Raw genomic sequence first — 24,123 nt, forward strand, 5'->3', positions numbered from 1 at the left:
TCTTTGATTCTGTGATTACTAGAAAACCACCTGAGTAATTCCTTTATCTGTCCCATTTCTGAGTCTGGGCACTGGCACAGTGGCCAAGGCAACAAATATGCACACACACAAACATACATGGTAAGTATAAGAAGGCTAAATGCCCTTTTTTCTAAGCTCTTCCCAATGGTCTCAGGAGCTTTGGTGGTTGTACTATAGAGAAAGTCTGCTTTTAAACTAGATTGGTTTAGGTGGGTTTTTTTGTTTTTTGTCTTGGATAACTTTGTTGAAGGGTGTAGGATCTGTGCCGTTATCTCAGCAAAATAATGATCACCCCCACTTCTCCCCTTTTAATCTATTTCCCTAAAAGCATAATAGCTAAACTCCTCTCCCACCTGTGGATTTTGTTAATATGGACAGATGCCTTACTTGGCCAGCTTACTCTGTTGCCCCAGAGGGTGGGAATGAGATCAGAGCCCCCCATAAAATAGCATTTCCCATTAAAACCAGACAAGCTAGAGACTGTCTTCCTGCCACTCTTTTTCATAGTCACTAAAAAAGCAGAGGAAGCAAGCAGGTAGCTATAGTTACTCTAAAATGAAATTAAAGCTGAAGCCTGAGGTTTGCATTTCTTGTTCCTCCAGTTTGACAACTTCCTCCCTGGGCCACCCCAATGCACTGAATTTTCATGATGGCACATTTGGAAATTTAACCTAGGACAAGCAGCCCAGAGAAAGAACTGCCCTGCTTCTGGAGTCTCTTTTTCCTCTTGATGAAAATGAGTCTGTCATCTAGAATTGAGGCTGAAAAGTACTGCAAATGAATTAAAGACTTGGCAACAGGAAATAGCTAATGCCTTTGTTATAAAAGTCCTGGGACTTGGAGCTTAAGACTCAATCCATAGAAACGTAAGCTATGCATCAGCCTGCATAGCTGAAGTCTAAAATAGGTAAAAAGAGAAGTGTTTAAGCTGAATGTTATTTTTGTAACATTTTTTTTTAAAGCCATGGATTTTTAACACATCATTCATTCTCTAGCTTTGGCTCTGCGGGTTGCTACTTTCTTCCTGGAAATGATCAGTTGTGGTTAACTCAGAGGTTAGCAATGTTACTTATCTTATATTTTCCTTCACTTAAGCTCAGCATTTCGAGAATAGCTTTTGTCATCTGCCCTTCCTCCTTACCCCGCTCCGCCGCCCCCCCCCCCCCAGTTGCCTGTCTAAGAGGGGAATCCAAACAGGCAACAGAACCCACGGTCTTCCAGATTTGGGGGTGAGGGAGTCTCTGTCTTACTTTAGTTAGCTAGGTCAGTCATCAACCATGTCCTGTGTATTTCTACTACTTCAAAGGATCTAGGATTTTATCAGCAGGTATCGTCTTTCTACCAAGGCAGAGCCCAGCCATTCCTTGCCTTTGTAGATGGCTTTCATGAGTTTCTGTGGCCAACTCCCCCCCCCCCCCCCCAAATAATTTGGTGACCAGCCTTCTGGTAAAGAGCCTCTCTTTGCATTGTCAGTCAGTCCTTGATGGCTGCAGGACCTGCCTGGGCTTGTGCTCCACAGACAGTGTCTTAGACTACCCAGAAGCTCCCCATGCTATGTAGAATCTTTTGTGGAGAGGAGGTCTCCCCTTAAAGTACCATAAAGGCTCTCAGCTAGTTTCTACTGGGGTGGCTCTTGGTGTAATTAGTGCTATCCTGAGATGCCAAGAGGACAATATTGAAGCTAAAAGTAATATTCCCTGAATAGAATCTTAGACTTATTAGAAGGTATTTCACAGACCACCTAGGCCAAATGTGCTAAACAAAAATCCTTTCAACCTTGTGCCCAATTATCCTCCAAACTGTGCTTTAAAACTTCTATTAAGGAAAAAGTTACTATCCTCTGAAGTAACTCAAGTCACTTGTGGAAAATTCTGAAACTTTCCCTTGTAACAGGTTAAGTTGGAGAGAAAGGAATGGCAATGGCACACAGCAGTAATTTGCTCCATTGCTTTTAGCCATGTCTCCTGGAACCAAACTGAACATGACAGCCAGACAATCTTCCTCTTCTTGCTAAATAGCATCCTCAGTAACTTCAGCTGGTCTCCCTGTTGCCTCCTAGCCTCTAGCTTATCATTGCCCAGAAGTGACTGCAGTCCATCTATATAGTCTTACTGAGCCAGGGAGGCCAACCCTTGGCCCTGGCACCTCACTGCATACAGCCCAAGAATGAATTGGCCACCAGATCCACCAAATGCTATTAACTCATTGAACATACAGTGTGATAAAATCCACGCAACCTTTTGCATGTCAGCTGCTTCTACCCATTCCTTTTGAAATCAGTTTATAAGACTGAAAGTAGTAGCATGATGTTGTGTTCTGGAGTCTAGAAAACTTGATTTCTTCTTCTGGCATATACTGACTGTGTGGTATAGACTGCTAGTTACTAATCTACCAGCTCCCCAAGAAACTCCTCTTCTCTTATTGCCAGTACAGTTTTGAATAGTAGATGTGATAATGGGTATCCTTGTTCTACCCTGATCTTATTGGGAAACATTTCTAGTTTATCCCCATTATAGATAATACTTGCTGATGGATTTAGATAGATGCTATTTATTATTTTGAAGAATGTTCCATTACAATGCTCTATAGTGTTTTTAATAGCAATGGGTGTTGTATTTTGTCAAACATTTTTTCTTCATCTATTGAGTCCCTAAGAAACACTTGAAGTTGCAAAGAAAATGCTGATCTGCACCAGTGCAGAAAATCTTACATCACTGAAATCACAGGTTCAGTTAAAAAAAAGATAGGAAAGCAAGGGCTAACCATGCATGTGGCCTCTGAAGGGTGTTCAAAAGGAAGAGAAAGGACTGGCTCCAGTCAAAGGGTTTCTTGGAAGAGGTTAGCTGAGCCTTGAAGCACATAGTTTTGGCTAGGCAGAGGAGAGAGGGTAAAAGGGGGAATGGATAGATGATGAATAAGTTCAACCCATATAACTGCAGGGAAGCACTGAGTTTGGCCTGGTTAAAGCAGAGTGGATACAAATTGGGAGAAAGGAAAATCAAGCTTTATTCAAATTTAAAATCCATGTTAGATTGTATCCAAATGCTGATAACTGTGCTTTCCTCATTTACTGCCCCAGTTGAAGCACAGCTATCATATATTTGGTGTGTTAGAGGGCCAGATGTAGTCATGCATGTTTTCATTTCTTGATAGACATTCCTCTCTGGTAGTTGAGAGTTCCTGAGCCTAGTATCCAGCATCAAGGCAAAGAGAAGACTTGGCCTTTAGGGATTTTGCCTGGTAGGTCAGATTTGAGCTAGTCACAGGTAGGTGTAGTACAATGTAGCACTGAACTTGGAATTAGGAAGACCTGGGTTTAAATTCAACCTCAGACATTTATTGCTTACAACCCTGTCTGCCTTAGTGTTCTCAAGTGAAAAAAAAAAAAATAATAGCACCAAAGACCCAGGATTGTTGTAAAGTTGCTTGCCACAAAGCTGACCTTCTTTAATACTGTAGAGGGCAATGATATACTCCCACTCCCTCAGGCTCACAACCTAGGTATCACTCTCTACTTCTCACTTCCTGCACCCCTCTCCTGGCCTGTTGGTTTTACCTTAAAAATATCTCTTCAATGTGTTCCCTTCTTTCCTTTGAAACTGTCATCTCCTTAGTGCAGGCTCTGATCACCTTATTACTGGACCATGGCAATAACCTGCTGGTAGGTCTGCCTGCCTCAAGATTCCCCACTTCTGTCTATCCTCCAGTCACCAAAGTGGTAGCTCCATTGGCTTCCTTTCATGCCAGGATCAAAATATAAAAATCCTTTGTATTAAAAGTTGTTCATAACTCTCCTACTTTCCTACTTTCTCCTGCTGTACAGCAGGAGGCCAGTATATGTCGTGGAAAAGTAGGAGAGTCTTTGCCGCTATCTTACGTGCCTAGAATACTCTCCCTCCTGACCTCGATGGCTTCCTTTGAGCCCCAGCTAAAATCCCACCTTCTATAGGAAGCCTTTTTCAACCTCTCTGAATTCTAGTCCCTCTTTCATTTTCTATTGATCCCATATACATTTGGTACATTTTTCTTTCCCCAGTTAGATTGTTAGCTCCTTGAGAGCAAAGGCTGTCTTTTTCTTCTTTTTATAAGCTTAGCAATTAGTTCAGTGCCTACCCAAGATAGATACTTAATAAATGTTTGTGAATTGACAGAAATTCTTCACTCATTCTGCCCTCTCTTCTTTTCACCTTTCTTCCCACAGCTAGTTAGGAGAGAAACTTGGTTTCTGGTACTGCCTCTGCCACATAATAGCTGGATAACCTTGGACAAGTCATTAATCTCTGAGGCTTTGTTCTTCTTATGTAAAATAAGAGTTTTGACTAAGTGATCTCAGATATCTTCCAGCTCTCAAATCTGTGATTATCTGTGCAAAGGAGCCACAGCTTGGCTTTCTCAGTCTCTTCTTCCACCCAACTTCATTCATAGTCCTTGATTGCTATCCTCCACACCTCTAGGACTCCACTTCTGATCTAGGACACTGTCAGAATTGGCATTTGTTGTTAGAGCTCTGAAATCACTCGATTTATCCATTCATTCTTTGTAGCACCAAATATTAATTAAGTGGCTACTCCATTGAAGAGAGTTTGTTGTGTTTTATCTCTTTTTGAATGAATGTAGCTGATAACTGTTGTTACCACAAATGGAGCTTAGTTGCAGCCTCTTTGGAAAGAACTCTTGCTCTCCTCTGCCCATTGCACCCCCCCCCCCCAAATTATCTGGTTGGTTTTGGGGCTTGGACTATATAGTAAGCCACTTTGTACTTTCAGTTGGTCTTGTGCCTATTTTAGTGCCAGCCTCTGCAATTGGAGAAAGTCACAAGATTGTCCTGGAACATCAAGAATGAACATGGATGCATTTTTTCCCCCAGAGGTTTAGACACATCTGTGTGAAAAGAAAAACACTCTCTCTTTTTGTTGGTGATGTCTTCTTACACGCCTCCCACTAGGAATTGTATTAATCATACTACCCTCCCCATTTGTTTATGCCTGGGTGAGGGTGACTTCCTGTTTATCACCTAAGTATCCAAAAGGGAGAATACTCCAAAATGACGGTGCCTTGCCCTGCTATTCCACTGGGATCCCTTAAAGATTTTCAGAAACCTTTTGTTCCTTCTTCCTTGAATATGTCTATCTAACTCTTATGAAACCTTTAAGACCTACAGTTTGGTACAGTTCCCTCAACTATAAAATATGGGTGATCTACCTTTACTGTACACCACACCATGCTGTTTGTAAGAAAATTTCTTTTTAAGCGCCAAAGTGGTAGAAATGTGAATTGTTATTCTTGGATCAGGGCAAGTGGAAACCCCCTGGTTTATGGTCTTGATTTGGGTAGAATGGGCCATGTAATCAGTATATGAATTTCCAAGATGATATGCAGTGGGAGCAACAGACATGCACCATTTATTGCTCGTGAACGGGGAAGCCACTCTAGTCCAAAGGCACCCCAGCCTCCTAAGGAAACGCCACCATTTTGCACAGGGACAAAAGCATGCACTTTAACCTTTTCCCACTTTCATTTGATCAGTGAAGAAGCTGAGGCTCAGTGACTTGCAACCAGATGTCACTTTAGGGACTTCATAAATAACAGAACCAAGACTCATTTGCATGTCTTCTGCCTCTCTAAATTCCATACTTTTTTCAATATCATATTCCAGATCACTTTGTCTCCCTCAGCTTCAGCTCTAAAATGAGGAAGTTCTAGAGTAGATAGCCTCTGAAGAGCATTTTTGCTTGGACATTAATTACATGTTTTACATGATAAAGGCTTCTCTAGCATTAACATTCCAAGATTCTTTTTTTCTGCCTTTATAGTGAATAACCTGGGTGGGCAGGCAGGCCAGTCTTGCTGGTAAGGACTGTAGTGTTGAAGACCACATCTTAGACTTAGCACTATGTTTTTTTCTTTAGTTAAGAACCACAGCTGGCCCTAGACTGTCTGGTTGAAGGTAAACTGACCCACTTAAAGAAGAAGGCTATCCAGGAACATGTTTATAAATAAACATACTGTACCCTAACCTATATTTTTGGGTTTCCTAGACCTTCACAGCATGGTGTAACTCTCATTTGCGGAAAGCTGGCACCCAGATCGAGAATATTGATGAGGATTTTAGAGATGGACTCAAACTCATGCTCCTCTTAGAGGTTATTTCAGGTAAGGCTTGTAACAGAATTATAGAAGTGTTATATACTTAATTCTTTTGGAATTGATGACCCTATCAGAAAAAACTTTGTCAAAACTTCCCCAGAAAATAGCTGCTCTAAGAGACTGCCTAACCAGCCCAGCAACATTGGGTTGAGGCTCTAGTGATTATCCTGGGGTGGAAGTTTTAGTGCCCTGGAGAGGGATAGTGACCTGTAATCTATTTATGAAGTGAATCAAGGAACTCATACAAGATTGATTTCTATTCTGTCTCTTCCCGCAGGGGAACGGTTGCCTAAACCTGAGCGAGGGAAGATGAGGGTACACAAAATTAACAATGTGAACAAAGCCTTGGACTTCATTGCAAGCAAAGGTGTCAAGCTGGTCTCCATAGGAGCTGAAGGTGAGTTGAGGGTGGAATCTCTAGGATCAAGTGCCAGCTCTGTTTTTAATTTTTGACCCTGACACATCAAACTGGGTACAAGGCCATATGTGATGGAGTCATCACGTCAGGAAGAAAGATGACTGATGGTAGCATTCTAAAAAAAACCAGGGGTTTCATGAACATTCCATAATGTCATATGTTTTCTTGCCTTAAACTGATCCTTGTTCTTATGAAGCCTAATGTTTTTTGCTTTCCTGTGAGAGCAAATTAGTTTTATGTGGCAAAAGAGAAAAATAACATTTTCAGATTTCTTTGAAGGAAAGGGAAAAGAATGACCTGCCTTTCTGACCACATCAATAGAACCTGTCCATTAGATTATTTTTCTCATAGTATGCAAATGGTATGTCTAGTCCTTTTAAGCAAAAGTCTCCATTTGTGAGTCAGCCAGCATGGGTACAGAGAGAACATTGCCATGTCTTGGAAATGATCCCAATGTTTTTGTAGTTCCCTGAGAGCCCTCATATGAGAAAGGAACTTTAGAGGACTAAGGGCATTGGGGCAAGAAGCTGAATTTGGCAAAGGGTAGTTTGGTTGGGAGAGAGTCCTGAAACTATGAATTTTATAGGCAAAATAATACTATCATCAAAGAAGACTTATATACACACATCCAGATTGGTTTTCACCCTTTGCTGGCTGTGTTATTCATTTTTTTTTTTTTTTACAAATGCTAATGACAAACTCCCTTGGGTTCTGGGAATAGCAGATACTTGTTCCTAGGTCCAGAGGTAAATTATTAGATCTGACCCCAGTGCACAGAGTAGATTAGATTGCATGTGTCCTCATTTTCATTGAGGGGCTTCAGAACAAGCCATCCTTAATCCTACTGGTACACTAACTCTTCTAAGTTAGCCTTATGTGAAAATTTCCACATCGACAAACTCCTTTGAATACTTATCTATAGAACCTGGATTCCTCATACTTTAATTTAGTCATTTTCTATCCTCCTGATCTCCAACAATTTTCCACAAGCCATACTTAGAAAAAAAAATGGATTGAATATTCCCTTAGTCTGGTGACCAGATACTTATGAGGCCACAGATGACAGAACTCAGAGACAGGCGCCTTAGAGAGGAGGTGAAAGCAGATTGGGTCCAGCAGCTTGGAGTTGTAGTCATTAGTCAACATAGCTTTTCTTTCCTGGGATATCCATATTGTCCCAACTTTTAGAAAAACATAGAAAACTAATTGTTATTAATGACTAGATCAAGGAATTTGGTCCAAATGCCAACAAAATTTATTTATTTTGTTCCAAGTGTCACTACGAGATAGGGATGCCAAGTTTATATCCTGGCATGCGTGTGTGTGTGTGTGTGTGTGTGTGTGTGTGTGTGTGTGTGTGTGTGTGTGTGTGTGTTGGGAATGGTGGTGGGGAGAGATTATACATTTTCTTTAAAAAATGAGATCCAAGTCATAAGATTTGTTGTCCTCTTTCTGGCCTGATTCTAGCATTTTGCTTCTTGCAGCTGCATTTATTTTTCTGAAATTCTAGTCTGTAAATAGAGACAGGATTGAAAGAGGGAAGAGGAGATTTTCTTGGCAAACTAGACATAGAGCAATTGTCAGTTTTCATTTTGAGGAAAAACTTGATCTAAATATGTATACTTCTCAGTTTGGCCCATCTCATCGCATGTTAACCTCCAGTTCTTAAGAAAACTGAGAGGTTAGCTTGGTCAGAAAATGACTTTCAGGAAACTTAAAATCCTCTCAAATTAGCTCAGTGATAGAAAAAGTGTCTGACCCAGCTAAATGATAGGATGGTATCTAAGCTACCAAAAAGAACTGAACAAAAGAGAAGACATCTAGTCTACTATTTTAATTCTCTGTGGTAGATTCACATTAAAATGTGAACAAGAATCAATGGAAGAAGGGGCAGCTGGGTGGCTCAATGGATTGAGAACCAGGCCTAGAGACGGAGGTTCTGGGTTCAAATCTGGCCTCAGATACTGCCTAGCTGTGTGACGATGGGCAAGTCATTTAATCCTCATTGCCTAGCCCTGACCATTCGTCTGCCTTGGAACCAATACACAGTATTGACTCTAAGATGGAAGGTAAGGGTTTAAAAAAAAAAAAAGTCACTGGAAGAGAAACCTTACTGAGTTTGTGCTCTGGAGCGACAAAGCCGTTGCCCATGTAGAGGAAATTATGCACCACTCATAGTCTACCTTAATAGTAAATTGTGCTGTTTCTACTTTAAAGAGCACTAAGCTTTAAAAAAAAATATTGATGGTCTTCAAAAATTTGGGTAACTATTACCAGTGACTGTCCCCTTCTCCAACAGAACCCTTATAAATAGGTACAGTCCTACAGAACATAGGCTCCCCTTTCTACAACTGTATACTCACCACCACCACCTGACGAGAGAGGATAGAGTCCACATTAATTTCAGAGTGAAATAAAGCTTTGGCCCCAGGTGTTAGGCTTGTGAATTGAACTTATTTTGAAACCTTCATAACTTTGAAGATTTTTGTGTGTGTTGTTTTCAGAGATTGTCGATGGCAATGCAAAGATGACATTGGGAATGATTTGGACCATTATTCTTCGATTCGCCATCCAGGACATCTCAGTGGAAGGTAAGGACTAACTGACTGCTGAGTTAGATGTCCATCCCTTCTCTGCCAGTGTGAGATATGTTAGCAAATGACCAGTATGTTCAAATCTTATTCCTCTGGTTATTTCAGTGGGGCATCTTTTTGGGAATTGGCTCTTTTTTTCAAGTATAGAATCTAGCATCTTTGGTATATATTGTCTTGGATAGATCCTAATCACAGACTACAGATAAAAAGATGACTTCCTATTTTAAGTGCCTTCTACTATCCTCCATATCTGGCTGATAGCTGTCCACCTTTTTTCAAGGTCCTTTGATGCCTTTAGCTCATTGGATCCTGATGATGCTTCTAGGTGGGTGGTAGATGGGGCTTCTGAGCCCCAGAGAGATAAGGAAACATATGTAAGGTCATAGAGTAAGGTAACAACAGAACCAGGAAAGAATTAGATTTTTTTTTCCCTTAGAAAATACAATAACGTAATTTTTTTTCTTTGTCACCTAAAGATGTTTTTTGTGGTATCATTTAGTGTAGCTGGGTTTCTTTCATTCTTTTTTTTTTTTTTAAATCATAATACCTCACATTCTTGCTATGAAGAAGAACAACAAAAAAAACCATGTGATTTTGGTGCCTGTTCATTGAGCCTACAATGTATCTTCAAACACTGTGCTAAGAGCTGGGGATACCTCTCCCCAAAATCCTTTCCTTTAAGAGTAAATATATGTCATCCAAAATATATACAGAGTAAATGAAGATAATAGGAAAAGGGAAGACATTAGCAGCTTGGCAGACCATATAAGGCCTTATGCAGCGGGTGGAATTTGAGCTGAATCTTGGGAAAAGTTAGACAGTAGAGATGAGGGAACAGAGCACTCCAAACTTGTGGAACAGTCAGTGCAAATGCATGGATTTGGGAAATGTTATATGTGAAGAACGCCACATAGGTCCCTATAGCTGGCTCATAGCTTGCATGTGGGCTCTATGGGTTATGAAGAGTTTTAAATGCAAAACAAGTTTCTATTTGCTCCTGAAAGCAGTAGGGAACTATTGGACCTCATGGATTAGAGGGTGTATGTAATACAGGCAGCCAAGAGGATTATTTTGGATTGTGAAGAGATTTGAGGCAAGGAGAATAGTTAGAAGGCAATTGAAGTACTCTAAAGTGACACAGCCTGCAATAGAATGGCAGCTGTATTGTATTGGGAGAAATGGAGATGAAGGCAGAAACTGCATGATTTGGCAGTAGATGGGATGGATGTGTGCAGGAAGTATGGCTGAGGTGTTAAGGAAGAGAGCTGAGATTCTGAGCCTCAGTGAATGGAGCCATCTAGGAAAAGGAGGGTTTGAAAGGAAAGACTAATTGATTTTGAGCTATCTGTGGGACATCCAGTCTGCGGTGTCCAAGAGGCACTAGAGTCTGAGACTGGATATCCTAGGTTTGGAAATCAGTGTGTCCAGCTGGTTATTAACCCATGAGAGCTGGTGAGACCAACAAGGGAGCAGGTACTGACCTGACCAAAAAGATATAATCTTTGGGGAAGCTCCTCACTGTCGGCAGAGGTAACATGAACATGAACAACCAATCAGGATAGGATTCTGAGGAGAGGCCTAACAAAGAGCAGTGCCATGAAGACTTTGAGAGTCGAGAGTGGCCAGAAGATTATCAGCAATGGCAGGTGCCACCCAGAGGCCCAGGAAGCCCAGATTTGAAAAAAGACCTTTGGATTTGGTATTTAAGAGAAAATGGGCAACTGTGATAGACTTAACTATTATTGGTAATATAATGATCCAGGGCAGTTCTGAGGGACTTATGATAAAGAATGCTATCCACCTCCAGAGAAAGAACTGTTGGAGTCAGAAAGCATACAATTTTTCAATTGTTTTATTTTTTTTGTTGTTGTTGTTGAGGTTTTGGTTTTATAAGATTACTCACTTATAAAAATGAACTGTATGGAAATATTATTTGCATGATAATACATGCATAACCCAGATCAACTCACTTGTCAGCACCAGGAGGTGGGAGGGAAGGGAGAGGAGGGAGATAAGTCCGATCACATAACTTGGGAAAGCTTGTATGGAAATTTGTTGTTACATGCAGTTGGTATATATAAAGAGATGATGGGTACTCATAGATGAATGATGAAGCTGGAAGCCAGAGTGCAAAATGAGAGGAAAGCAAGTGGTGGCCTTTTGTTTGTTAAGTTCTGAAGAACGGGAGATATAAAGATAATGTGCCTCAATGGTTTTGTTCTTTTCTTCCAAGTGGGAGTTTTTAATGGTTGGATGAAACATGGGCATGTTTGTAGGCAGCAGACAAGGAGTGATGAGAGAGTATAGGTAATAGAGGGTGTAATTTTCTGCACTATACATGATGAAGTAATGACCTCAAGTGTGCAGAGAAGGGGCTTGACCTTGGAAGGTAGAAAGGCCATCTCTTTGAGATAGTGTTGGGAGATCTTGGAGAGGGAAATAGAGGAACTCTCAGGAAGAGAGTTAGGGAAAGGGGGTTGGTTACTTGGGAGAGATTTGAGGAGAAAGGAGGAGGATTGGGACAGACTGGAGAGTGGGATGACAAACCAGTTAAGGAAGAATAGAATATTTGCTTTGCTGCAGAGAGAGCCCAGTTGAGATTTGTTACCAAAAAATTTTTTTTCCCAAGTTAGCACGTTTTCATGATTTCTTCTAGCTCCATTCAGTATCCTGTGAATAGAAAGGAAGGCTGTAGATGGCAGGAATAACCAAGGCTGCAGATCTGTCAGCAAAGCATGATCAGTGGTAGTTTGGAGACAGGGATAGAGGAGTAGCAAGAGAGTTAGTGGTAATGAAGAGTTGGTTCACCTAGGAGTCAAGATAGGGAAGTGTAGAGGGAAAGATCTGAGGGATTGAGAAAGTAGAGGTCACAATGAGAATAAAGAATGGGGTTAGGTATGTGAAGGCAGAAGGAATGATAGCAGGACCAAAGATTAGGATCAGGTAAAGTAGTTTTAGGCTTGAGAGTGTTCTTAGGAGATGGTTTGAAGTTAAGTTTACCCTCACAGAGGAAGCCAGTTAGTCTCATACAACCAGGGCCTGAAATGGAACAAGAGAGGTTAATGAGGGAAGCTAATATTGGCTGAAATAGGGAGGGCATGGCACAAGGCCATTGGTTCGAACTATGTGGAAAGTAGTTGCTGTCATTAGTATTTTGGTGTCTTGGGGCAGATACTCTTGGTGAATGGACATTGTGCCTGCTGGGGAACAAGGTCTGACATTCATTTTCACTGTTTCTGTCTTTCTCACAGAGACCTCTGCCAAGGAGGGTCTCCTTCTCTGGTGCCAGAGAAAGACAGCCCCATATAAGAATGTCAATGTGCAGAACTTCCATATCAGGTGAGTCCCTGGGCTGAGAGAGAGAACAGAGTGAGAGAAGAGAGCGAGTCTGTGTGTGAGGGATGTGCCCCGGAGGGGTGGTGGTGTGTGTGTGTTCCTTTCACTGAATGTACAGTGAAAAGTACAGAAAAGCCCAGACCGCAGAGCAAGACCGACACTGCCTTGTTCTCTGTTAGTGAACACAAGATGGTTTGCCTTTATCTTCCTTAAAACTGAATCTGAAGAGGCAGCTAGGTGACTGATTGTTTAAAGAACCGGGCCTGGAGACATTTTTTAGTATTACTTGATTGAGAACTGGAATTGTATCTGGTCTGAGGAAAAGCCCAGGTCCCAGAGAGCTTAACTGACTTGCTCCCATCTCATAGAGATTGCAGGTAGCCAAGGTGGGATTCTAACTGGGGTTCTCTTACTTCAAACCTAAGGCTCTTTCTGCTACTCTCATAGTTTCTCAAGTCATCCAATTTATCTCACTGGCTCCAGGCAACCTTGCCCATTCTTCTTCAATCCCAATTTCTGAAAATCATCAACAGTTGATCATTAAAAAGTAAATTTGTATAAGCTATATAAATCCCTATAGTTCTCTGCTTTTCTTCTCTGTAAAATTTAATCATTATCAGGAGGCAATTAAGTGGCTAGAGAGCCAGTACTAGAGATGGGAGAAACTGGGTTTAAATTTGGCTTCAGATACTTCTCAGCTCCAGCTTTGTGACCTCGGGCAAACCATTTAACCCCTATTTCCCAGCCCTTGCTGCTCTTCTACCTTGGAACAAATACACAGTATTGATTCTAAGACAAGGCAAGGATTTTTAAGAAAAAAACACTTTACCATCGGTCTTAGAATTGATAGCAAATATCAATCAGTCTTTCCTTCTCTAGCCCTGGTGCTCTATCCACTGAGCCACTCAGCTGCCCCACGTAAAGATTTAAAAAAAAAATTATCACCACTAACATTTTATTAAGTACTTTTCATGATTCTTCAACCTTGTAAAGTAGTTGCTTTTATAAATGACAAAACTAAAACATAGAAGTTAAATGACTTAACCAGCACCATACAGTCTCCAAGGCAAGATTGAATTCAGGTCTTCCTTACTCCATGGCTTACACTCTTATCTTTTGTGCCAGTTTTGATAAAACATTGTCTAAAGGAACTATTGAAGAAAGTTATTTTGTTCATATAGACCTTAGGACAGTGGAAAGAGCAGTAATGGCTTTGTATAGGGCATCTCGGTGGCTCAGTGGATAGTAAGCTAGGCTTGGAGATGGGAGGTCCTGGGTTCAGATCTGGTCTCAGACACTTCCTAGCTTTGTGACCCTGAGCAAGTTGCTTACCCCCATTGCTTAGCCGTTACTGCTCTTCTACCTTAGAAGTGACACAGTAATGATTCTAAGATAGTACGGGTTTGGGTTTATGTGTGTGTGTATATATATATATATAATGGTTTTGTATTCAGATGACTGAAGTTTATATCCTAGCCCAGCTGTATGACCTTAGGTTGTTTACCTCTCCATCCCTTGGTTTCCTAATCTGTAAAATTAAGAGATTATCTCTAAGGGCCCTTCCAGCTCTTCATTTTATGAGTTTCGTATTACTCTTCTCAGAACTAGTTACTGGGTATGAGGCTCTATTTTTTTTTAACTCTTTATCTTTCTGTCTTAAATCAATACTATATATTGGTTCTGAGGCAGAAAAATCAGGGCTAGATAATGGGGATAAAGTAACTTCCCCAGAGTCTCATAGCTAGGGAATGTCTGAAGCTGGATTTGAACCCAGGATTACCTTCTTCAAGCCCAATCACCAAGCCACTGAGTTGCCCCAGGCATAAATCTTTTAGTAAAATCTTTTCTTAAAGTGGTAGAGAGAAGGAAACTCACACTTTTCTTTTTTCTCAGTTGGAAGGATGGACTGGCTTTCAATGCCCTGATCCATAGGCACAGGCCAGAGCTGATAGAATATGACAAACTGCGAAAGGTATGTCCTTCAGCCCCTCCTCACCTCCACCCCACTTGTGTAAAATGTGCACCCCTGCTTGGTGGCACCAACGCTGCCACTGGCTTTCAATCCCTGTCTCCCTCCCACTCCCACAGCACTGCAGAGAGCCAGGCTTGCAACTCCTTAGGGCAGTGTTTAAAGAAAATCCTCCATTTTGCTCCACTGTTGACACCATCTCGTTTTTGGCGATTCTAAGGCCTTCATTTTATTCCTGTAAAGCCTGGCCCTGTAAATAGCTTAGTCCATTCTGCCATTACTTCTCATTAAAAGGTACAGTCCAAGACCATTTGAGGTCAAATAAGCCAGGACCTCATCTGGTCCTTTGACAGTCCTGTTCAGCTAGAAGGTAGGTTGTACAAGGAAGTAGCTGGGACTAAAAAAAGAGGTACTGTCCATGCCTTTAAAGCAGCCAGGGCAGATAAGGTAAGGTTTCTAAGATTTTAGAGAGGGCTTAACTTACTGAAGGCTGGGGCAGTTGGCTAAAGGGTTCCTTGAATAAGCCTGGACCTATGCTGGGTCTTGAAAGAAAACTAAAGCTTAGAGAAACAGGGAGGGCCTTCCATGAAACTGGGGCAAAATCTTGGAGGCAAACATATGAAAGAACTAGAACTGAGATTGGCCAGAGCAGAAGGGGAATGGAAAGACCATGGGGATCAGATTGTGAAATGCCTTGAATGCTCTTCTTTAGAACTTTGGTCTCTAACTTATAGGTCTTGGAGAACTGGAGGGAAGGGGACACTGAGATGTGCAGTGATGATTTAGGAAAATAAATCTAGCAGCATTATGGAGATTTCCTTGTTGATATCTTATTTTTCCCTACAGCCAAATCTAAGATGAGCCTTTAAGAGTAAATATAGCTTAATTTGTGCAGTCTTTCCCACCACCACCAGCACTGGTGATTCTGAATGACTTATATAGGATGTTGTTAATGAAAATTTCACTTAGAAGAGGCCACAGCAGGAGTGTCCTCTTTTCCCAGTCTTTTTCCTCCCTTGCTTGGTCTGTCATTTTCTGCCTTACTAGCTTTTAGTAGATTGCTCTCTCTCTCTTTTCTTTCCTCTAGGATGACCCTGTGACAAACCTGAATAATGCTTTTGAAGTTGCTGAGAAGTATCTAGATATCCCCAAGATGTTGGATGCTGAGGGTAAGCACTTGAGTTACTAACTTTTCATTTCCTAGACATTCATGTAGCAAGTCTTCAAGTTGTGCCCGATATTTTCAGTGTCCCAGTAAAATGGAAGAAGTCAGCTCCTTTCTTCCAAGGTGCTTTAGAATCTTACTCTAAAATAAAATGAGTGTAGAGGACCTGGCAGTGTTGTTAATATACAAATCAGTGACAAAATGGATGGTCCAGGTCATTGCTGACAAATGAAAACAGACCTAGTAGCTGGCTGAACATCAACTTAGAAAACCTCAAATCACCATCATCTTTGTATTTTTCCTTTGTTACACATTTCCCTGTCTCATTTTAATCTGGTTTGGACTGTACTCAGGAGTGCACTTGGAAGTTTTGCAGGCTGATTTCAAAACCTCTAGTCCTGATAGTAGCAAAAAGGTATCAGATAAAGGGAAAAAATTCTTTGTAGGATAGAGGAGTCAGAGAAGATAGCACTTGATTTCGAAGGATAGGCTTGATTTGAACAGAAGACTCTTAGTTTCTATCCAGATGCTAGATGCACCTAGGTAGTGCAGTGGCTAGAGTGACTGGAGTGAGAAAGACAACTCTTTTTGAGTTCTAAGTGTCTGAGGCCAGACTTGAACTCAAAAAATCACATAACCCTGTTTGCCTCAGTATCTTCATCTGTAAAATAAGTTGGAGAAGGATATGACAGACAACTTTAATATCTTTCCTGAGAAAACCCCAAATGAGGTCATGAAGAGTCAGACACAGCTGAAAATCAAATTGATTTATTTGGGAAGCTAGGTAATGCAATAGAGTACTGGGCCTCAAGTCAAGAAGATGCCTTTCTGAGTTCAAATCTGGCTTGTGAGATACACTAATGGCAAACCACCACAGTATCTGCCAAGAAAACTCTTAACTAGGGTTGAAATAGTATGATAGGACTCATGACTGAACCACAACAAAACCCTGGGAGTTCTCCTGAAAGGAGGAAACTTCCTTTGGACCAGCAGTGTTCCTTGTATGTTCTCAGTGATCAGTTGCCTAATCTGATGGTCCTGTTCTTCTAGAGAAATGGGCCCTCCAAGTAATCTTTCTGGCCTCATTCTTTTTTGTCTCTATAATCTTAGGGCCTTCCTAAATACCGTACCATTGGGAAGGGGGTACATAGAATGTCAGATTGTTGAAACCATCTTGTTCAGTCCCATCATTGTAAAGAGGGTTAATCAGGTCCGGTCCAAAAGTGAAAGAACTGAACCAAGATGACACAACTGATTAGTGGCTAAGCTGGGAGGAGAGTCCAGGGTACTTCCATTACACTAATGTTGTTTCCTAGGCGGCGGCAGCCAACTGCTTTCCTGGTTGTCATTGAACCTGGCACCCCTGTGCCCTCTTCTCCTTCCCTTCAGTCCCCACCCCAGCAAGCAGATTGCCACCTGCTGGCTGCTTTAACCCTTGTTGTTCACTTTCAGACATCGTGAACACAGCCCGTCCTGATGAGAAGGCCATTATGACCTATGTGTCCAGCTTCTACCATGCCTTTTCGGGAGCGCAGAAGGTACCCGGCGGAGAGGGCTGGGCCTGCCTCGCTGTCCCTCTGCCCCTGCAGCCTCCCATGCTCACCTTGTTTCTCTTGCAGATGGCAGTGGCCTCTCGCTGACTGGAAGCCATTCCCCTTCCCCTTGGCGCATAGCTGCGTGCTTCCCCCTAGCAGTAGTCATCTTCAGAGGGCCAGTAAGAGGGCATCGCTGGGCACAGAACATTATCCATTCAGGCTTGGGGGGCCCATCCCTGCTTCTTCTCCCAGGCAAATTCTTGCCAAGAAAAGGTGTGGTTGGAGATTGAACTCGCTTTTTTTAAGCTTGTGTCACCCCACACCCCTTAAATCTGAGAAGCTAATTTGTAGAGTCAGGACAAGCTTACACACACACACACACACACGCACGCACGCACGCAGAATCTTCTAGCCAAGTTGGGGCTTGGTTTCCAGTCCAGAGCAAATGCTTGTTTTCTTCTCCTGCATGAGCCCAGGGCCCTGGCTCCAGCTGCTGCCCCTGCACTTTTCACTCTCTCCTGCCTTTCTCTTTCTCTCTGCGCAGATATTGTGGGCACTCTGAGGCCCGATGAGAAGGCCATCATGACATACGTGTCCTGCTTCTACCACGCTTTCTCGGGGGCTCAAAAGGTGAGCTTCAGGTGGGGGAGCCCTTAGTGCTGCAGCTTGGGGCTGTCTCCCAGTGAGAAATCTCTAGTTAGAACAATTGCCAGGGCATAGATTATATCAGGAGGCCAGTCTGATCTGTACCTGGCTCTTATGATTTCTACCCCATGCAGAAGCACTGCAGGTGAGGCAATCCTGTCACTTTCTTCAGAAGGCTTTCTAAAAGGCTCTAGAAATAACAGTGTGAAATAATGCCCATGATCAGCCCAGGATCCCAACTGGCAGGAGCACCAAGATTCCTTTTGACATTTTAAGTTATTAACCAAGCCAGCTTTGTGATGGTATGCTGAGTGGTATGACTATCAGATTATACTTTGATCATCTCAGTATATCTATTAAGCCCTCTCCCATCATACCCAAAATGGAAATGATTATATTACCATTGCTGTCTATACACAGATAAATATAGCTTAGGACTCTGGATGACCTAGGAATAGCAGCTTTTTGCTGCATTTTGTTTTATAATAACTCAAAATTTTGCAAAGATACTGCCCATTGTAGCCGCTGCCTCCTCCTCCTCCTTCTCTGTTAGCTTTCTACTTAGCTCAGCCCCACAGTACCCTGGAAAGGCCATGGAGGAATTAATCATTAAATTAAGAACACCAATTCAGTTTATCATGACTTAGATTTCTTCTGAAACACCTTGAGGAGAGAACCTTTGGCTCTCCTGGCTCCAGAGCTCCCATAACCTAGCCTAAGGAGCAGAAAGCTCCCTGAAACCCAGCTGTCTTTATTGAGTCCTTAGTCTTCTCTTTCTTACACTCATGGCCTCCCCTGAGCTCCAGAAACTAGGAGAGGGAACACTGCAATCCAAATAGACCAACCAGAAATGGGTGGGGGGGGGTTGGAGCCTGGACTCTTCTTTCCTCTGTGTCTTGTCTTTCTTTCTATGGACAACTCTGTTCTGGACCCTGTCAAAAGCTAGGAAGAAGACTGCTTGCTTACCCGTAGTCATCAGATTGCTTCCTACTTGTCCAGGCTCCTAGGACACTTGGCTTAGGTTTGAGGATTTTTTGGTAGGCTGAAATGTGTGGGGAAGGCAGGTGCCATTTCAGTCCTGTGTGACCTGCCCAAGAGCCTGGAGCCTGGGCTATTGGATTCTCACCCTCAGGTTAATATTCCAACCTCTCTGCAATCCTATTCCTTTAGGCGAGTGTGCACATGTCTATCCAAGAGGGAAAAGAATCATAAAGGAAGCCCAGAAGTTTTCTAGGGAGCCAATCATCCCCCTCAGAGGGGGGAACCCTGGAGTTAACAAGCTGCTCAGATGCTCAAGTGGAGCTGGGAGCCACAAAGTCATGGGGGAGTGGGGTGTTAGTAGGCCTGCCTGTCCCAGAGTCGATTTCTCTGTGCAAAAGGAATATGGGATTGTGTCGCCACAACAGGGATACTCTCAGTTCTTCTGGTGAAGAGTTTGGCCAGCTGTCACTGGAGGGGCTTATGCAGAGATTTCCCACACTCACATGTCTGGAGGTTGTGGGGGTGCCACCTCTATTCTGTTGCCTTCACATCACTTTCTAGTTGCTTAGATGTCTTCTTTCAGTGTCCACTATTAGTTCTGTGGATGTTCTTAAGAGTTGTACTGTTTTGTGAATGGCAGCTAGAGAAAGGGAGAGGCCATGTAACAGGAAGTTCAGGGCCATCATCTTCACATACTTTGGGTGACCTCTGTTTCACACAAAGGTTAAAGACTAACATTCTTTTCCACTAGCCAAGACTTCGTTGTGCGGGTGCTTCCCTTGCACTTTTCTAAGGGAGTTTTCTGTATTGGCTTACACTCTGCAGCCCTAGCATGAGCAGGTATTCAAGCTGGCTTCTGATAGCATCGTGCAGCATGTGCCAGTGCCCCCCAGAAAGTGTGTGTGACTGCTTTGGGGAGGGGCCTGCGGAGGGCACTGACTTAGCTCACCTCCCCAGCCTTTTCTCTTTCCTTCCCCGTCCTTCTGTAGACCCTCCTCACTATTTCTGTTGCTGTCTGCCTTTCAAGTTCTCCTCTGGGATTCTTTCTGTGCTTCCTGAAAGGTACTGGTTCTCTCCACTTTGCTTTATCTGTGTGGTTGCTCTCTCCTGCCTCGACTTCCTCGGCCCTTTTGTGATCTTTTCGAAGGAAGTAGCTCTGGCCTTGGTAGAGCACAAGATAGGAGACTGGGGCAGCTTCTCCCTAGGCAAACTTTTTAAGAGTTCTGCTGACAATCCCAGATGCTGAGGCCACCCTGAATTCAGATACCTTAATCCCTGTGCCTATGTGTACCCCTTCATCCCTGACAATAATTGTGCTTCCTGCTTGTTTTTTGGTGTTTCCCTTAGGAAAAGACAGTGGATGTGTGAGGGGAGGGGGCACAATTCTTGTACTGTGCCTTCAGACTCTTTCCTGATTCACCACATGGGCTGTCCTTCCAGTCAAGGCACCAAGAGAGACATTCCAGGCCCTGTGGGCTAAGCCATTCCATCACTTTCATGTCTGAAGTTTGTAGATTAGTTCCAGATATGTCTCTTGGGGACCTGGAGAAGTGCCCCCCTCTTAGTGCTGGGGGGGTGCCAGCTGAATTCATTTATCAAAAAGCAAATGCAGATGTCTGACATTGCATGGAGGTGCTGAGGCTCTCCAGATGTGCCTGGAGGCTGCTGTCTAGCCTGGTATTTGGGTACCTCTTCTTAAACCTAGCATGATGATAGCTGATGACATTGAGGCTGGGTTTTATATTGGAAAGTTGGGAAGCCCGGGAGCCTTCCTTAGGAGAGCATCACAGGGACACACAAGTGCCAGGGAATTCTTCAGGACTTAATCTTGCTTGGGACTGACCTTCCTTTCCTTCTCCCTGTTCTGCAGGGTAGGTGGGACTGAGGGGATGGGATGGGCACTTGGGACCTGGCTTGGCAACTTCAAATGGAGGATTATCCCCTCCAGTTCTGGGGAGGGAGGGGGAGCTGCCACCCCTAGCCCTGACTGTCTGTGCTCTCTACCTTATTCCCTCAGGCCGAGACTGCTGCTAACAGGATCTGCAAGGTGCTGGCCGTCAACCAGGAGAATGAGCACCTGATGGAGGATTATGAGAAGCTGGCTAGTGATGTAAGTCTCCTGAGGGTCAGGCCCACTTCTTTTCACATCTGGCCAAAAGCCTTTGCAAAGCATTCAGGTATGCTTCTCATAAAAATTTAAATTTCTGGAAAAAGCAGATTTCTATGTGCAAATATATAACATTTTGGCTGGTTTCATGGAAGCAGGTAGAGTGTCATCAGTATAACCTGTCACTGTGACCAGTGTCTGAAGTAACAACATTTAGGAAACACTGTACAAGTTATAATCAATTCAGCATGGAACAGTAAAGAGGAACTTATCACTCATTAGGCATGAAGGGATCTCACATACTCTTGTCCTCTGAAAATAAACCTTTCTCCTGTGATTTCTGTGGCACTTAATCTCAGAATTCAAGTCAGCATATGTGTGTGTGTGTGTGTGCGTGTGCGTGCGCATGCACGTGTGCGTGCGTACATGTGTCCATTAAGAGCCTTCTCATCAGTGCCCTGACTCCACAGCTGCTAGAGTGGATCCGGCGGACCATTCCTTGGCTAGAAGACCGTGTGCCTCAGAAGACCATCCAAGAGATGCAGCAGAAGCTTGAAGACTTCCGTGATTACCGGCGGGTGCACAAACCCCCCAAAGTTCAGGAGAAATGTCAGTTGGAGATCAACTTCAATACTTTGCAGACCAAACTCCGTCTGAGTAATCGCCCTGCCTTCATGCCCTCCGAGGGGAAGATGGTGTCAGTAAGTGACTCTCTGCCAGCTGCAGGATTCTGGTCAGGACAGAGGCTTTCATTATCCCTCTCTAACTTTGGGAATAAGAGGAAATGGTTGTTTGGGGAAAAGTGTAGTATTTGGAAATGGGAAGCTAAATAAATCCCTCTATTGGGGCTCCTTACTTAGCCTTGGTTAAGTGACCTTCCCTTTCGGGGCCCATATTACCTCATTAATCATATGAGAGGGTCCCTTCTATCTAAATCATCTGCTCCCAAGAACTGACCTTAGAGTTCATGAGTGTGAAGTCCCTGCATATTAGAAGGGACTCTGCAGACATTCTGAAGGCCAAGATGGTTGACCTACTTGCTGTTCCTTGACTAGAACAAATGCATTTCCTGACTCAGGTTGGTGACTCACTGACCATTGAGGAGAGAATAAAGTTCTTTCACCCGTGGAACAGTCTTTGGGACACTCTCCCCACCCTTTAATGGACATAAAAGTGAGCTTTCATTCACTTAGTGACTTTCAATGATCTCTCTGCACTTTGGTTTTTAGGACATCAGCAATTGCTGGCAGCACCTGGAGCAGGCGGAGAAGGGCTTTGAAGAGTGGCTGCTCAATGTTATTCGGCGGCTGGAACGGCTGGATCACCTGGGAGAGAAGTTTGGGCAGAAAGCCTCTATTCATGAAGCATGGACTGATGGTAGGGATCCCTGGGTTGGCTTTCCCTCCTCATGTGAGCTCTCTTTAGCTGGCCCATGCTGCAGTTGTGTCATTTCTCTCCTGAGATTCCTGAGGTTCATTCCTGAACCTCAGCCCCACAGCCTGAGCTACCCTTTCACAGAGGCCTTAAGAGAGACTATTGTCATAGGTGGGCTCTTTATGCTGCTAGCTGGGGGTCTTCAAGACCCTATAAAACTAGGGGGTCTGACCCTGGCAGAGTGTTGCTCTGTGATCACACTCTCATTCTGGGAAAACCCTTCTCAGTTTCTTCTTCACACATCTCTATGTGTGAGGCCAACCATCCCAGAAGATGCCCAGGCCTTCCCTGGCCTTGTCCGCTGGGCATGTCATCTCAGCTAGGGGACAGTGATGTATTCCCAAAGCTGGTAACCTGAGCCTTCTGTCACAGTTCACTAGCACTTAGAGGGTTATACAAATGCTTCTCTCACCCAAATCTTCAGAGAGAGAATGAAAGACTTGTTCCTCCCATTTTACAAATGAGTAAACAGATTCAAGCTTAAAAGGACTTTCCCATCAGCATAACCCCTAGTAATCATTGGAACCAGGGTTCAAAGCCAGGTCTCCTGACAACATTCCTCCCATTCTACTATGCTGCTGCTTTGAAGGCCCCCAGTTCTAATATCTCAGGATTTGAAGAATAAATGTAGGGTTCTTTCTCTCTCTCTCTCTCTCTCTCTCTCTCTCTGCCATTCTCTCTCAGCCTTTTTCTTTAAATTGGAATTTTGTCAGTTAAAATTTTATAATTTAATTCCTGAGGTATAAGTTTGCTAGGTATTATTATATTTTGGATGATTCTCCTTTGTATAAAATGCTGAGCAACCTCCCTACCCAGCATGGCCTATTTAACCTCCAAAGGAAAAGTGAGTTTTGCTGACCTTGATTTGTTTCAATTAGTCCAAAATGTGAGGGATTCCTCCAAAACCCTGAGGAACAGATTCCACATTGCACTTTAGCCAGATCCTTAGCCGCCTTCTTGGTGCGAAAGGCTAGTGATCAAGAAGCAGATTCTTTTGCTGCTTGGAGTTAAACAGTGTTTGGGCTTCCATTCCTCAGAGCTGTTCCCTTGGTCTAAGACATCCTATTCCTCCATGTCTTTGTCAATGATCCCCACTGTGATTTACCTCCAGGTGAACACGCTAGAATGGTCAGAGTCTAAGGAGTGGGAGACAACCATGGATCACCCCAGTCTGTCAAAGTGCTACTAGAATTTGCCTTTATCTTTTTGCCTTTGCTTAGTCCTCTACCCTCTTCCCATTTCACTTGATTTTGGTCCTAAAGAGAGATTCACTGCCCTCATAAAGCAAACCTTATTTAGCCTGTCCTTATTTTCCTTTGCTCAGAATTCTAGGAGTGTCCTTTAGTCAGTCTTCCTTAGCCTACTCAGGTATCACATCTGGACAGGTACCTGAAGGGTGGCTTTACATACACAAGCTACCTAGCAATTCCTTTAGCATACAAAGGGGGGCACAAACTAATGTCCCTCTTTTTTTGTGTGTGGTCTGACTGAAGCAAGTAGCTTCTCAGAAGTTTGGAAAATTAGTTCATGCCTTCCTTCCATTCCCTGAAGCTGTCTAATCTAATCCTCTCTTCATGCGAGAAAAGATTGTGTCTGTATGAAAAGAAGAGAGAAATATAATTTGTTCGGCTTAGAACCAAAACATTGGCCATTTGAACCTAGTTCTCTTTATTCCTTAATGGAAATGTGACCTCTTTCCTGTTTGCCTTCCCTCCAGGACTCCTGAGAAAAAGGAAGAAAGCATCCCTAAGCTCTAGGAATAATGGACCCA

The 24,123-nt window shown here is 43.1% G+C and overlaps 1 protein-coding gene across 4 annotated transcripts in view; it reads left to right on the plus strand.

Moving 5' to 3' along the window:
- The window catches only part of ACTN4 (actinin alpha 4), an 80,266-nt gene that overhangs the window by 43,408 nt on the left and 12,735 nt on the right, over positions 1-24,123 (plus strand). For 3 of the 4 annotated variants that reach the window (XM_044667394.1, XM_044667395.1, XM_044667396.1), the window contains exons 2-11: positions 6,060-6,174; positions 6,446-6,565; positions 9,091-9,177; positions 12,432-12,519; positions 14,410-14,488; positions 15,573-15,654; positions 17,103-17,188; positions 20,829-20,921; positions 21,389-21,619; positions 22,148-22,295. In XM_044667394.1, the coding sequence (XP_044523329.1) occupies positions 6,060-6,174; positions 6,446-6,565; positions 9,091-9,177; positions 12,432-12,519; positions 14,410-14,488; positions 15,573-15,654; positions 17,103-17,188; positions 20,829-20,921; positions 21,389-21,619; positions 22,148-22,295 (1,129 nt within the window). Of the gene's footprint in view, positions 1-6,059; positions 6,175-6,445; positions 6,566-9,090; positions 9,178-12,431; positions 12,520-14,409; positions 14,489-15,572; positions 15,655-17,102; positions 17,189-17,729; positions 17,816-20,828; positions 20,922-21,388; positions 21,620-22,147; positions 22,296-24,123 lie in introns of all 4 variants that reach the window. The other variant, XM_044667397.1, reaches the window with a different exon arrangement.

Source organism: Gracilinanus agilis, chromosome 3 (assembly GCF_016433145.1).
Source record: "Gracilinanus agilis isolate LMUSP501 chromosome 3, AgileGrace, whole genome shotgun sequence".
In the NCBI taxonomy this organism is placed as follows: domain Eukaryota; kingdom Metazoa; phylum Chordata; class Mammalia; order Didelphimorphia; family Didelphidae; genus Gracilinanus; species Gracilinanus agilis.